This window comes from Mytilus californianus, unplaced genomic scaffold (assembly GCF_021869535.1).
Source record: "Mytilus californianus isolate M0D057914Y unplaced genomic scaffold, xbMytCali1.0.p SCAF_10, whole genome shotgun sequence".
Taxonomy (NCBI): Eukaryota; Metazoa; Mollusca; class Bivalvia; order Mytilida; family Mytilidae; genus Mytilus; species Mytilus californianus.
In genome coordinates, this window is record NW_026262582.1 from 22,428,735 (window position 1) to 22,444,636 (window position 15,902).

General features: G+C 33.4%; 1 protein-coding gene across 1 annotated transcript in view; it reads right to left on the bottom strand.

The window, feature by feature from the left end:
* The window catches only part of LOC127717774 (chitin synthase chs-2-like), a 33,336-nt gene that overhangs the window by 12,472 nt on the left and 4,962 nt on the right, over positions 1–15,902 (bottom strand). The window contains exons 6-10 of the mRNA XM_052223607.1: positions 8,457–8,652; positions 6,122–6,316; positions 5,369–5,766; positions 2,541–2,707; positions 937–1,139 (exon numbers count right to left, since the gene is read on the bottom strand). Coding sequence (XP_052079567.1) covers positions 1,124–1,139; positions 2,541–2,707; positions 5,369–5,766; positions 6,122–6,316; positions 8,457–8,652 — 972 coding nt within the window. The 3' untranslated portion in view covers positions 937–1,123. The remainder of the gene's footprint in view (positions 1–936; positions 1,140–2,540; positions 2,708–5,368; positions 5,767–6,121; positions 6,317–8,456; positions 8,653–15,902) is intronic.

Here is a 15,902-nt window from a genome sequence, read left to right on the forward strand (position 1 = left end):
AGATGATACCTACCAGACAGACATACAAACTTTTCAATCATTCCATACACCAAATATAGTTGATTATTGCATATAGTTTACGAAAAATAGACCAAAAACATAAAATTTAACATTGAGCAATGAACAGTACAAATGAGGTCAAGGTCAAATAACACCTGCCAGACTGACATGTACATCGTAAAATATTTCCTTACGCCAAATAAAGTTGACCTTTTGCATACAGTATTAGAAAAACAGACCAAAAGACAAAAACTAAATGTTAACTACTAAACCATGAAACTGAGGTCAAGATCAGTACACCTTACAATAATTCCATACACCAAATATAGAAGACCTATTACTTAAAGTATCTGAGATATGAACTTGACCTTAAAAATTAAATTTGTTCACTGATACATGAAATGAGGTCGAGCTCAAGTGAAAACTGTATGACAGACATGGTGACCTTGCAAGGTACGCACATATCAATATAGTTATCATATTACTCATAATTAGAGAGAAATTAACATTACAACAAATCTCATCTTTTTTTCAAGTAGTAACTGAACCAGGAAAATGAGGTCAATGATAATGGACATATGACAGACGGAAACTTCATAACATAAGGCATCTGTATACAAAGTATGAAACATCAAGGTCTTCTACCTCCTGAAATATTAAGCTTTTAAGAAGTTAGTTAACGCCGCCATCGCCGCCGCCGCCGGATCACTATCCCTATGTCTTGCTTTCTGCGACAGAAGTCACAGACTCGACAAAAACGGCAAAATTCAGCTGAATTAAACAGTTGTGCAGATTTATATTACTCTGACGGATGCACAGACTAGAATGATTATTTACGATATCTTGTGAATAATAAAACACTTTGTTTTGTTTACAAAAAGTAACACCAAAGAACAAGGCTTTTTTTTCTATCTAACACAAATCTTATTGACTTACGTGCAAAATTTTCCAAAACTACAAAAATATCCTTTTTCCTTTTCCATTTCTTCTTGACTTTTACCAATGAAGGACTCTGACTTTGTCTCTCTCGTTCCCCAAGAAACATCATGTAAATTACCAATCGCATACAAGAACATAAGCATGGACATTGACGGTATTGCAAAGAAGTAAATGAGCCCCGGAATTATACAGAGAAATTCCTACAAATATATTATCTATAATTCTGAGTAATGATTTAAACGTGAAGACTCATATTAGCTAGTCAATTTGAAAATAAAGCGTCCTTTCTGAATCGAGGTATATCTTTTGGATAAAAGTATATTATATTGTATACTATATGACTTATTAACATTAAAACAAAGCATAAAGGATTTGTATATTACTATATTTGCGCTGAGGAATAAAACCACTAATTCAAAGTACCATTGCAGCCATCTCTTTTTTTTTTTTGTCTTAAATTCAAATAAAGTGACAGTCATGTCATGTCCAAACTATACCTTTTTACTAAATCCGTTGGATATGTACTCGTTGATACTTTAGTCTGAAAGAACATGATTTATTCATATTGTAATTGGCTTTGAACTAGCTTTAGGTAACTGCGAGCACAATGATTTTGGTGCTTTGTGTCTTTGTGTTTATTGTTTTTATGTTGGTTGTTTTGTTCGTCGTACCGATCCTTTGAGTTAAATCAGTTTTGATTGCTTTTTTGTGCAGTTACACAACTGCCCCATGTTAGGGTGAGGGTTGCGTGTTCACAAGCATGTTTTACCCCGCCACATTCTAATGTGCTTGTCAGGATCTTGTAGTTCAATGGTTGTTGTTGGTTTTTGCCTAAATTGTTTTGTTATAAACAAGCCGTTAGTTTTCTCGTTTGAATTGTTTCACATTTATCCTGTTGGGGCCGTTTATAGCCGGTTATACGGAATGGTTTTACTCATTGTTGAAGGCCATGCGGTTGCCTATAAGTGCTTACATCCACTTTATTTGAATACTATTAGATAGTTGTCTCATTGACAATCATACACTGTACCACATCTCCTGTTTTTGTATTGTGCTGAAAAAAATTCAACATAGCTTTAATTTCATATTAGAGCGCACTGGTTCCCAGAAGTTTAAAAGAACAAAAACGGGTACTTCTTATCTTTGCAACAGGAAAAATATGCCCTTCAATTCAAATTTAATACTAGTATATCTTGTATATGTTTTCCAAAGCAACTTTGAACAAGGGGTCTACAGTGATCCCAAGTTCTTAAAATTTCATTTGAGAACATAATTACCTAAATATTTTACTTTTTGACCAAGTTACAGCTATATACGTAGTAACCATTTTGTTTAAAATAAGTACTACTTTCTTGTATGGTCTTTCTGAACGGGCCCGAATTAGTGGTTCTATACCTTGAAGCAATGAATTAAAAGCAAAGCATACTGTCTAGTTTTTTTTCAATTTTTTTTTGTTTCTGTCTAGTAATTCAAAATCTTTAGATTTAAAACTTTGAATGCAGGTAGAAAGACAAGTTAAATTTCGAGAACGGAGGTCTTTTGCGATCAGAATTCGGATGTTTGTGTTTACAATATATATTAACACTTAAAAAACTATATACCTTTGGGTGAAGAATAGCTGAAATAAGGAAAACACCGGTTTCAAATATATGATAAAAATGGTAGTAATCGAGCAAAATCCAATATCAACGGCATCTCTAACAACACCAATCAAGCCAATCAGCATAATGATTCCATATATGCAGGATAAGATGGCTGCAAATTGTAGCTAAAACAATATATTATCAGCACTTTTTACTTTTTTTTTTATAAAATTTTGCATCTATTCAATTATTATCTAACAATAAACCTAGTCTTGGAGCAAAGAAAAAGCACAAATCAATTCAATTCTAAGCTTTAAAGTCGGCATTCGTTTGAGCTTGTTCGATGGTCATTTTGGTGATCGTTCTGTTATTATATCGGGATCACCAAGATGTCTTCAGTTTTCTATGTAGTGTTTTGTGGACTTTTCCAAACTTTTTGTTGTTTTTCATTAAGCCTAGGCGTTGTCAATTTTTCGACTGATGAACTTTGAATGTCCCCTAGGCATTTTTTATCTCTTTTTTCTCTATTGAACAACATTAGAGCTAATTTCCTAATGCTTGTAGATTAAGACTTTGGTTGACTTGCTTGCTTTGTTTGTCAAAACGTTTGCTCAAGTATTGTACTTAAGATTGACATCTGCAAACAATATAAGTAGTCGGAGTAAAACATGTATGTAGTTAGAATTAATAATGTGATAATGTCCAATCAAATCTAAATATAATGTATACAGGTTTCACTCCGCCTATTCATATTGTACGCAGATACCAATCTCAATTACAATGCCTGAGCAAACGTTTATACAAACAAAGCAAGCAAGCCAACGAAAGTCTTAATCTACAAGCATTAGGAAATTCGCTCTAAAAATGATACATAACTTGTTTACATGTGTTATTGTTATTCATACTTCAAATTGTATAGGTGTGGTTGTAATTACTTGGTGAACTATTACTTGTGTTTACTATCGGCAATATATTGAAAAAGGTTGGTGCTTACAATGAAATCATTTAACAAAACGTTTAAATGGTTTATTGGAAATCATCTCCTTGAATGTTTTTAGGACAAGGTGAATATTAAATGTACATATAAGTACATTGGTGACATAGGTTACCATAGATATGACGTTCCGTTTTACCGACATCTTTGTCCTCATTTAAGACTTAATTCATCAATAAATGTTCAATGCGCTATGCATGTAGGATGGATTAAGCAGGACTGAATTATTAATCGGGGCATTTATTTTTTGAGTTTTGCTCAATCTTTAGCTTTCTGGGGTTTTATTTTTAACTTTAAATAAGAAGATGTGGTATGAGTGCCAATGAGACAACTCTCCATCCAAGTCACAATGTGTAAAAAGTAAACAATTATAGGTCAAAGTACGGCCTTCAACATTGAGCCTTGTCTCACACCGAACAGCAAGCTGTAAAGGGTCCCAAAATGACTAGTGTAAAACAATTCAAACAGGAGAACCAACGGTCTAATCTATATAAAAAACGAGAAACACTTATGAACCACACCAACAAACGACAACCACTGAACAACAGGCTCCTGACTAAGGATAGGTGCATACAAATGCAGCGGCTTTTAACGTTTAAACAGGCGCCAACCTTCAACCTAACCTGAAACAGTAGTTAAACATTACAACATAAAAAGACACACTATAAAATATCAATTTAATTGGCTTATCTCGATCAAAAAGACATATAAACAAAAACAGGTAAACATACACTGAACGAATAAGTTTGATCTTTGACACATTATAAATACAATATTAACAAAAGAAAAGATGTAGAACAATGTCAAAAAGACAACTTTAACTTGGGACAAAATGGCGTTAAATAAAGTAACGTACACAGGTAATTTAAATATAATAATTTTGTTGTTAGGAGTACGGAAACATTTGTTTGCAAAATAAATAAATTTGTTGTTCACAGTACGAGTACAGAACTTGTTCTTTTCGACTTAAGAGTTTGAATGTCCCTTTGGTATCCTTCGCAACTTTTGATTTTTCTGACCATCAACCATTTACATTAATTTTTGTTGCACTTTTCATTGAAGGATATGTATTGTTTCATCTGTAAAGAAATGTCATAAAAAAAAAGTATTGCATAGAACTTTATTGTTTTTTACTTGATATCAATGAGGTCTACAGTAGTAAATGTTTTAATTTTATTTAAAGTGCGAGAGGGCTGTCAAGGGAGTCTACTTCATGTTTTTTTTGTGATTTCTAGCTTTTATCTGTAGCTTATGTAATAGAGTAACACCTGACAGAGACTATTTTCAAATCCAGACGATAAATTGATTGATTGATGTTTTACGCCACTTTCAACACTATTGTGCTATTTCGTGGCGGTCAGGAAGCAGGAGGACTCGGAGGGAACCATCGACCTTCGGTAGGAAAACTGACAAACTAGTCAATTAAGATTGGATTCGAGTGCACCTGCCCCGTGCAGGATTCGAACTCGCAACCTCAGTGTTGACAGGCTATTTAATACAGTAGTTGGACTATTTAGATCTTGGCCACCGATGCCCTCATGAAGCTTAAACAAAATTACGTAAATTGTTGTAAACTTGGAGATTGTTTAATAACAAAAGCTTTCTTTCGAAAAGTAATTGTAAATTGCTCTTCCTTTTGGATTATTGAGATGAATAGCCATCCAAGAAGGGTGTAGCAATTCGGTTGATTTTCACTTTAAAAACTGTAAGCATTTAAGGCGCCCTTGGAAATTCGGGCTTAGTGAATTTGGCCAAACGGAAGGGAGGATTAAGAGGGTAACGAACGGACCATCGAACAGGAAATCACATACCCTCTACTATTAAAAGCTAAGCAGATAACTCAAAAACAAACCTGTTTCTGTGTCGATGCATACACGCACATTAGCATAAACGCTGACACTGGTATTATATTTAAAATCAATATAATCAAGGAGTGAATCCATTGGAAGCTGACAATGATAGCTCCTACTATTAACATGAATATAGTGCCTGGTGTTAATAAAGTTGAAACAAACAAACACAAATGGTAACAGATGTAAAGGACAGATATGTTGTTATTTTCCTCCGTTATTTCCTTCCAAGATATTAGCAGATCTAGAATATTTGCTATGGTTGAAGGTGTCCATCGGCGGCGTTGATTGTAAAATTTATAAAATCCTTCAGGAACAAATGTGTAAGCGTCTGATTCTGCAGTATATTCGATTTTCATTCCGTTTTTAAGAAGTAAAGTACATAACCATCTGTCTTCGCCTTGCAAAAAATAATGTTCAAATCTTTAAATTTTTTAAAGGGAAATTGTCCAGGCCATACAAAGAGTAAAATATTGACAAAAGTAAAATAAATATATAGCATATTAATTCACCAAATGATGGAATCTTGACATGCACCATGCATAAGGAAATGCCTGTATCAAGTCAGGAATATTCCATTCGTTTGATGTGATTGAACTTTTGACATTTGTTAAGGGACTTTCCGTTTTGAATTTGGAAAGTCTTTAGATTTACCACGGATAAAAAAATAATTAATAAAAATCAATAATCAAGTAAATATAACACAACATAAACATGAAATCAGTATTTACTAATTATTTTCAAATTAAACGTACCTTGATCATATTGTAAATAGTGCCTTGGTTTTGTTGCTACTTCACTATAAGTATCTAAAACCTTCAAAATTGACGATCCACGGAAAAGACTGAAACAACCAGGAGTACAAAGTACACAACCTGTCACATGTTCAGTTACCTTCTGTAACCAATGACTAATGGCATACTCAAACTGTTGATACCAAACCATTGGACCTATTAAAACAGTTATCAGTTCACCATTACACTTCGTAATTCCCTTCAAACAGTCATACGCAATCATTTCGTATTATCTAATTTTTTTCTCTCTGTTACCGGTTTCTAAGGAAAATTTTGATGAGCAAGGATTTTATCAAAGAACCTTTCGTTTTTTTTTTCTCTCAAAAAAGACCTAGACGTAATAGATAAATATTCAGTGTCACAATACACAAATATATACAAGATGGTCTTCAGTTATAAATTCTGGGTGCTGAAGTTGTGTGTCGTTTTATTTGGTTTTGAAGTTTTTCCTTACTTTATGTATTTTCGTGCTTTTGTTTGTCTTTTGGTCTTATCCCTTTTGACATGACACGGTATGTATGCATTCAGCTATCGGGTTTTACTTTGGGTGCTCCTAGTGCAAGTTAATCCTGAAGAGCGGTTCGGATGCCAGAGGGCTTTTTAACAGTGTTGTGCGTCATTGTCAATATACTATCAACAACACTTTTTTTGATAATGTCTGACAAATTTACCATAAACAACAACATATTTTTTTACAACTTCGTTGTTGTGAATTTTTTTAGTCAGTTGTGATGTATTTTTGTGCACCCAATTTATTTTGTCAATCTAACGGAACTATTTAGAACTGTAATACAAGTGGGAGGTTCAGCTAGCAATGAAATCAAGTTAAAGACCGAAAAATGTCAGGAATATAACAGTTGGGTTTTACTCGTTCTGTTGATTGATAACGTTTGATTTTGTCAGTTTTCATAGCCTTCTACTTTTTGTTTTTAACTTGGAGTTTGGTATTTTTGTTAATCTTTTCTTCCGTAACGGTCAACCAACTCGTTATGTCGTCAAAATATGTCTTCCAGTTTAAGTTAAAATAAAGTTAACTGCCCCTGGCCTTTTTAGGTAAAAAAAAACTGTGCTTCGTCTTGATCAGAGCATTTACCTTACAAATGTCATTTAGAATTTTATTTGACATATTTTGTCAGTTTTACCCTTACACACTAAATATACCCTCAGCGTAGATTGCTCAGTCCAACTTTTCGATATTTTAGTCTTATCGATCTTTTTATTTGAACTTGCTTAGGCCTTCCAGTTGTTTTTGATTCGAGCGCATTGGATGATTCCGGCGTGATTATTTATAAGCCTGATTAATTTGGTGAGTTTTTTCTATGATACATTATTATAACAATTCTAAAGTTGTAAGCAGATCTCAATTTGGATCAATTGCATAGATACCCATACAATTATACACAAGTTATTGTCCTGAAACAAACAAATGTTTGTTTTATGCCCAAGTATGGCCCATTAGTTTCAACAGTAAGATCAATTATAAGCTTGATGCATCCGAAGCATTTTTCTGGATTTATCACCATCGAGAACGCTCAAACAAAGATCAAACCCACATATTTTAAAGTCATAGAGATAATACCTACATACGTTAGTACCCATATGACCAAGAGGAACTCATAAAGAATAGCCAAATTCTTTAAGAGCTAATTTCCTATTGCTTGTAGATTGATCAGAGCATTTACCTTACAAATGTCATTTAGAATTTTATTTGACATATTTTGTCAGTTTTACCCTTACACACTAAATATACCCTCAGCGTAGATTGCTCAGTCGTATTCAGTCCAACTTTTCGATATTTTAGTCTTATCGATCGTTTTATTCGAACTTGCTTAGGCCTTCCAACTGTTTTTTATTCGAGCGCAACGGATGATTCCGGCGTGATTATTTATAAGCCTGATTAACTTGGTGAGTTTTTTCTATGATACATTATTATAACAATTCTAAAGTTGTAAGCAGATCTCAATGTGGATCAATTTCATAGATACCCATACAATTATACACAAGTTATTGTCCTGAAACAAACAAATGCTTGTTTCATGCCCAAGTATGGCCAATTAGTTTCAACAGTAAGGTCAATTATCCCCAAAATCAATCTCAACCTTCCTTTTGTGGTATGGAAAATTGTGGTACAATTTCATAGAGATCAATACACTTATACTCAAGTTAATGTCTGGAAACCAAATGTCTTCGGACGATGTCAACACCGACGACAACGACGATGCTGACAACGTCATGACATTATAACACCGAAAACAATTTGCGGTCGTTTAAAAACTACTGCTATTTTAATATATACCTGCTCTTTTCGGATGTATTCTACCACATGCTGCTCCTATTGTCTTTGATTTTTTCAGACGCTGCATTAAACTCAAGACAGCCTCTGGTTCAAATTTAACATCTCCATCAAGAGCCAATATATATATGTTTTCGGCAGCAAACTTTGAATGCGGTTGTTTGTATTGGTACTTCAAAATATAACGCATGTACATAACCTGTAATAACAAAAAATTGTTTAAAAATGTTCTAAACAATTCTTTCGTGGCTTTGCCTTCCCCGAAAGTCATCAATAAGCATGAAGATCATAGGTTTCATTTTTATATGAGGCACAAAGCTTTCAATTCTTTGAAATCTCGTGATATATGTTTTCGAGTTTAGATTTGAAACAGAATACTTCATATAGACTATGGTTTCCTTTCTTTAAATAATATTTTATAAGCTTGGTGCATCCGAAGCATTTTTCTGGATTTATCACCATCGAGAACGCTCAAACAAAGATCAAACCCACATATTTTAAAGTCATAGAGATAATACCTACATACGTTAGTACCCATATGACCAAGAGGAATTCATAAAGAATAGCTAAATTCTTTAAGAGCTACTTTCCTAATGCTTGTAGATTAAGACTTTTGTTGCTTGTTTTGTTTATATAAACGTTTGCACAAGTATTGTAAAATCTAAATATAATGTATACAGGTTTGACTCCGCCTATTCCTATTGTTCGCAGATATCAATCTTAGTTATAATGCATGAGCAAACTTCAATACAAACAAAGCAAGCAAGCCAACCAAAGGCAAAGTCTTAATCTACTAGCATTAGGAAATCAGCTTAAGGCAAAACCAAGCTCAAACCCACATATCTTAAAGTCAAAGAGACAATACCTACATACGTTAGTACCCATACGACCATGAGGAACTCATGAACAATAGACAAATTGATATGGGGAGTTGTAACATTAGTTTTTACCACAAGTGAATGTTATCGAAGAAGAAATCAAAACGAAAAGTGTAATAAATCATGTCAGTACCGAAGCACTGACTTCTCTAAACTGATACTACACTCGGGTACTTAAAGCAGGGGTATTAACCCAGTTCTAGTTTGTAAATGATTTTGCCGATCATGTTTGCTGTTAACATTTTTGTAATACGTGTATGTATTAAAGTTTTTAACGTTAAAGCGATAAACGACAGACGGATAGACATCGTCATTTAACGGCATATAACTCCAATAAGGTGTAAAATTGACTAGTTTGGTCTTTTTGAATTATTTGTAGATCTTTCTTTGCTGATTATTTTTATAATCGAAAGAGTCTATCCCTATTTTACTGATTGCAAAATTATAGCCACACAAAAACAATTTAAAAAGCACAAATTGTAATTTCGGGGCAACAGCTCCAATTTGATATGGGACTTTCCGTTTTGAATTTTCCTTAGTGTATGGTATTTTTGTTATTATTCTTTTTTCCAATAAGGAGCAGGAACACAGAAAGTACGACGGACGCCATATGGACGTAATTGCTCACACTTCTCCTTTAGACCAAGTGTGCTAATAATGATTCATTTAGCATTTATACTTCAAAAGATACAATTACCTAAACAATTATTAAAACACTTTAGTTATAAAACTAAAAGTTATGTTCCGGGACATATGAGTACTATTATACAATAAGAAATACGCGGTGTCCCTGTAACTTTATTTTCCACATAAGAATAGAGCACATGTCATTTACTGTTATTTTAAGATCGTTTGAATAGGAGTAAAAATAAATTCTATAACTAAATATGATTTGACATATTTAAGAAATTTGATTTTATTAAAAACTAATTAAAGTTTAAGTTCAATTTATAAAATGAAAAAAGATGGTTCAATGCCACAAGTGCCTTTAAGTCATACAGTTCACTTCTTGTTTAACGGTTCATTTGAATTTTTCTTTAAGTTTTACTTCAAAGTTGACATATTATGTTTTGTATGTAAAAAATCGATAATGATCATGTACAAATGATTTTACTATAATTTTAACTCGTGAGTTAATTTCAGTTTCCTTCATTAATCAAGTAACAATAATTTTACCTATGATTAAATAAGTCAAACAAAATTTCATTTCAAAAACGCTTAATTTTTGACAACTTAAAGGGTAATAGTTATGAAATTTACAGTAAAAATAACTTTTCAATGGTCATCGTATTAATTATCCGGACCATTCACGTATTGTCCACAAACTCATATGGTCCGGAACAGTTATATTACACAAAGTGTCACCTTAAAGGCTAAGCGCAACCCCTTCTTACGTTAAAGAATAAAGGACTGTGAAAGTAAAATATAACATAAAACCAACAATTAGTCTTCATATGACTTACACGCAATATTTTAAATTCTGAAACATTTTTTTTTTTCTAAAATGAATTAAATTGAGCAGAGCGAGAGTAACGCATATAAATCGATTGTCTAATTAAAACCCGTACGTTAAACAAAATTGATTCATATATAATCTTTATTGCCTTCAGAAGGAGAGTGAGAAAATACAAAACATGGAACGAGATAAATGAAATGATCAAATAAATAAACTCAAAAAGAAAGTCAAATATATATTAGTCAGAATATAATGTTCATTTCAAATGGTTAGAAAAAATAACATCAGTAACAGAAAATACGGTTGTCGGAATCGCTAAATAATGTTCAAAATTTGTTTATAAATCTAACATATGGTTTGGAAGGTCTTTAAATGGTCGGTTTCAAGTACAAAATCGTCTAAGTTGAGGGAAAGCAAATGATAGCTAAGTTCGTCATCAGACAAGTTGGAAAGGAAGGCACAAAACGAAATTGGATTTATATTAATAGCTTAACACAAAACATATCACGTATGTCGTCAAGATAGTCACATGAAATATTAACATTTACTAAAAAGAAAAACAACAAAAATACCGAACTCCAAGGAAAATTCAAAACAGAAAGTCCCTTAACAATTGCCAAAATCAAAAGCTCAAACACATCAAACGAATGGAAAACAACTGTCATATTCCTGACTTGACAGGCATTTCGGGTAACACACTTATTTCACATGTTTTGAACACACAACAGGGTTTAAAATAGCAGAATGAACACGTAGGCGGATTATAGATATAACAGTTGCACGTAAGGTTCTGCAAACTACAATTGTACAAACAATCGACTTAGGGAGAGAAAAAAGAGGAATGTACCCACAATATTTTGCTGACTTAACTGCCGGTATTGGTTCATTATACAGAAGTACCTCAATATCAGTTGTATGTTTACCAAGCCGTAAAAGATTACTTTTACCTGTTGAGAACGCAAAACTCCAAAGTGTGCTGTAATCTTCACAAATTTTGACAACAACTTGTGCAGATTGGCGATTAGTTGCAATTAATGAAATATCGTCAGCTTGCATAGGCCAACATGCGTTAAGAAATGCAGAAATGCACCCTGTTGACAAATTTTTAATTTATCAATAAGATCGTTGATGAAAATAAGATACAGTTCGGCCGAAAAAAAAACTTCCTTGCCTAACACCACGGTTTAACTTGAACCAATGTGATAGCGTAACACCAGACAATACTGCACTTGTGAGATCAGAATATATACTACATGTATCAAGTAGAGACCACAATTTTGCCGAATTACCATATTCATAGAGTTTAATGCGCAATCATCGTGCGGGACAATATCAAACGCTTTAATACTGGCTAATAGGAAAAAGTAAAACAACAAAAATACCGCACTCCAAGGAAAATTCAAAATGGAAAGTCCCTTAACAATTGGCAAATCAAAAGCTCAAACACATCAAACGAATGGATACAACTGTCATATTCCTGACTTGGTACAGGTATTTCCTCATGTAGGAAATGGTTGATTAAACCTGGTTTTAAAGCTAGCTAAACCTCTCACTTGTATGACAGTCGCATAAAATTCCATTATATTGACAACAATGTGTGAACAAAACAAACAGACTTAATAGGTAAAAATGTCAAAAATAGGGGTACAGCTGTCAACATTGTGTTATAACTTCAATCACTATAAAAACAAACAAATATGTCAACAAAGAAAAAACAAATGGCATATAGACAAAGTACATACGCAAAAATTAAACACAAGAATACAAAAAATGACCACAACACAACAACACAATGGCGGGATGTACAAGTACCGAGCAACGTCTAAAGCATATTACGAAAAATGGACCAAACAGTTAACGTTTATAATTTACAAAGACAAATAAAAGAACACGATAACACGTAATTAAGATGAAAAACAACTTCAGTACCTAGAATCTATACATCAAGACCATCATGTATTATTTGTGAAGTTGATACGGAATATTTATCAACAAGGTCTTGGTATCTTCCGATGATTTTATTTAGAAAAAGGACGAGACGTTCTTTGACATGAGCCTGGTTCATCAACTTTTTGCTCAGATACTGGTGACGTTTTACAAAGTCTGAGTAGCAGATGCAAGCTTTTCATTATCGAATGAGTTTGGAAATGTATATCCCATATGCAGGTGAAATTGGTATATTGCTACTAAGGAAGATATTGACGGGCCCCTTTTTTTTCTATGTGATGAAATACGATCTCTTGTAAATTATAAGACGCATTTAGACTACTAAATTTGTTTTTTGATAAGCAACTTGCTTGTGATTTGGAAAGTCAGGTCTCAATTTCGTAAGTCCCTTCTTCAGAAGTTTTGCAAAACAAATCTGCAATACTTGGCACAAGAGATAGTGGTTTATTGCCACCTTTAAACGGAAGGATAATAAAAAAAATCTCCACTAGCTAGGTATATACCCACACTGTAACATCATGTTGAACAAGTGATACAAATGTTTTAGGAGTAATTTTCCACCTTATTTAATGTGTTCGTATGAAATACGACCATGTCCACATGCTTTGTTGTTATTCAAGTGCGAACAAAATTCCAATGACATCACAGTAACAAATTCGTTTATCGTCATCAGCGCTACGCGGCTTATTAAATTCACGAATGGTTGACACACGATTTTATGTATGATTCACGGTCTGATGCACTGTACACCGAATGTGAAAAAAACTGTTTAAAAATGGTCATACCATTTGCATGATATATTCATTATGTCATTGTTATCCGTAAAGTACCATCTTTCTTCAGAGCTATGCATGTGTGAGGTTTTAGTTATCGCTTATTGAGAACAGTCCATACGGATTTTTGATCGACGTCAATATTACGTTTAATTTTCCACGCAATCGAACGTTCATTCTCATCAATTTCAGTTCTAAGAGCGTCACGAAAGTTCTTGTTTGCCTAGTTGTTACGATGAAACACATCACAGTAGATGTCATGACAGTTACAACTGTTTATCCACTAAATTCGCTTAACAAGCAAGTCGTGCAAGTGCGAGAGACGTTTGTTCCAATACGGCTTCAAGATTGCTTAAATACAGAATAAGGTAATGTTTCGTTCTCCGCGTCATTAATTGCAGACACTTTTTTGTTGCAGTACTCTTCAATGATGGATGGGTTAATCATGTCTTTAGGAAATTCAACTGTACACATGATTTGTGATACTGCAAACGAATGGTCATTTTGGAATCATATTTGCGGGCACGATACCACGAAACAGAAGATGTAATATTATGACTTTTGGTGCAAGTAGAAACTGAGTTTTCTAATGATTCAGAAAAGAATATCATGCGATGGTCAAATACAGAAAAAAGCATGGTTGTCTATAACTTCTGCATTTAAAACCGTTCGATTTCAGATAGTGGCATAAGAATATGATCAATACAAGTGGACGGACCACCGTCATGTGATTAAATTGTAGTCACTAGCCCTTTGCAAAACATTTGCATATTAACTGAAAACAGTTTGTAGTCTTCGGTTAAGGAATACATAATTCTACTTTTTTCATCGGGTTTAAACTTATAACGTGGTCCTTGAATCTTTGTATTAAGATCGCCCATTAATATAACCGTTCCAATATTCTTATATTCAGAAGAAATTTCATGATAAAGTTCGACATTATACTGAAACATTTGATGAGGGTGTGTTGCTGCAGGTAGGTAAATCGATAGAACAATAAAAGTTGGTACATTAGGTAAGCTTACTTCGATGCATATGATTCTGTCACTATCAATGTCTATTTCACTAACAAATGAAGCAACAATCTTTGAAACAAAGAAAGATACACCAGACCGACTGTTACATTGCATTGATTCAGGTCTATGTACGTCCACTTTGCTACGAAGACGAAATCACGATCTTTCGTGTTTAGTGCATGAACCTGATATGTACGTAACCAATGTTCGGAAATTGCACAAATGAAAATCGTACAATAGAACCAAGCGTCATGACAATGAAGACACGGAATTTAAACGGTTGTCTGTTTACGGCACAACATTTTTGTAAACCGTCTAAATTCACTTTGTGATATATGCAATGAAAAGTTTCCGATTTCAATAATGATATAAAAGAGGGACGAAAGATACCAGAGGGACAGTCAAACCCATAGATCGAAAACAAACTGACAACGCCATGGCCAAAAATAAAAAGACAAACAGACACCTAATAGTACAGATGACACAACATAGAAAACTAAAGACTAAGTAACACGATCCCCACCAAAAACTTGGGGTGATCTCAGGTGCTCTCCAGAGTTTGAAAAACATGTATGAAAATTTCGCAACTACATTATATTTTTAATAAATTTAGGTCAAAGATTAAAGTATAAAATGATTCCAGAACACATGTCCACACATTAATCAAGCAACATATGATTAATTGCGAGGACTGGGTAAGTACCGCTTACAATGAGTTATTTCTTCCAGGGGACTATTTGCCAGGGATCAGGTACAAGAATGATTCAAATGCTATAATTTTGTGTAAATTTCAAGCTCATAAAATAATGTAATTGTGCTAAAGCGTATGTTAAAACTGCTCAGGCAATGTTGACAGTTTTGGCTTCTTTATTAATGCTCTTCAATACTTTTTATATTATAGTTTTTAGACCTTAGTTTGGAACTGATCTCATGAACGTTACTTTAAAAAATGATGTTGTGCGCTTGGATGTCAAATAACTTGGTGTTAGCCTTCTCTGTTTTTTCATTGTACTAAAAAAGCGAATGTATTCCATATGTGTGTGTATCTCAGAGACCTATATATATACATAACGTTGTGCGACCTCTCTTTGTATTAAATTATTGGATTTCCCGAGATTTGGTATGAATCTTACAAAAAAACGTATCGCATGATTGTGATAGTATAGTTATTTTTAATAGGAAAACTTTGTTGCACAAAAAAGATTTCAAGAATCACCAACGATATTGTTCAGTACTGCAGGTCATCACCTTGATTTTATAATCAAGTAAATGTCCCTTATCGTAATAGTTAATATTTTAGACCAGCAGTTCCTTTTACTCAATTATTCAAGCATTTTCAAATAAAAAAAAACTATTCACTTTTTTTATCAATTACATTG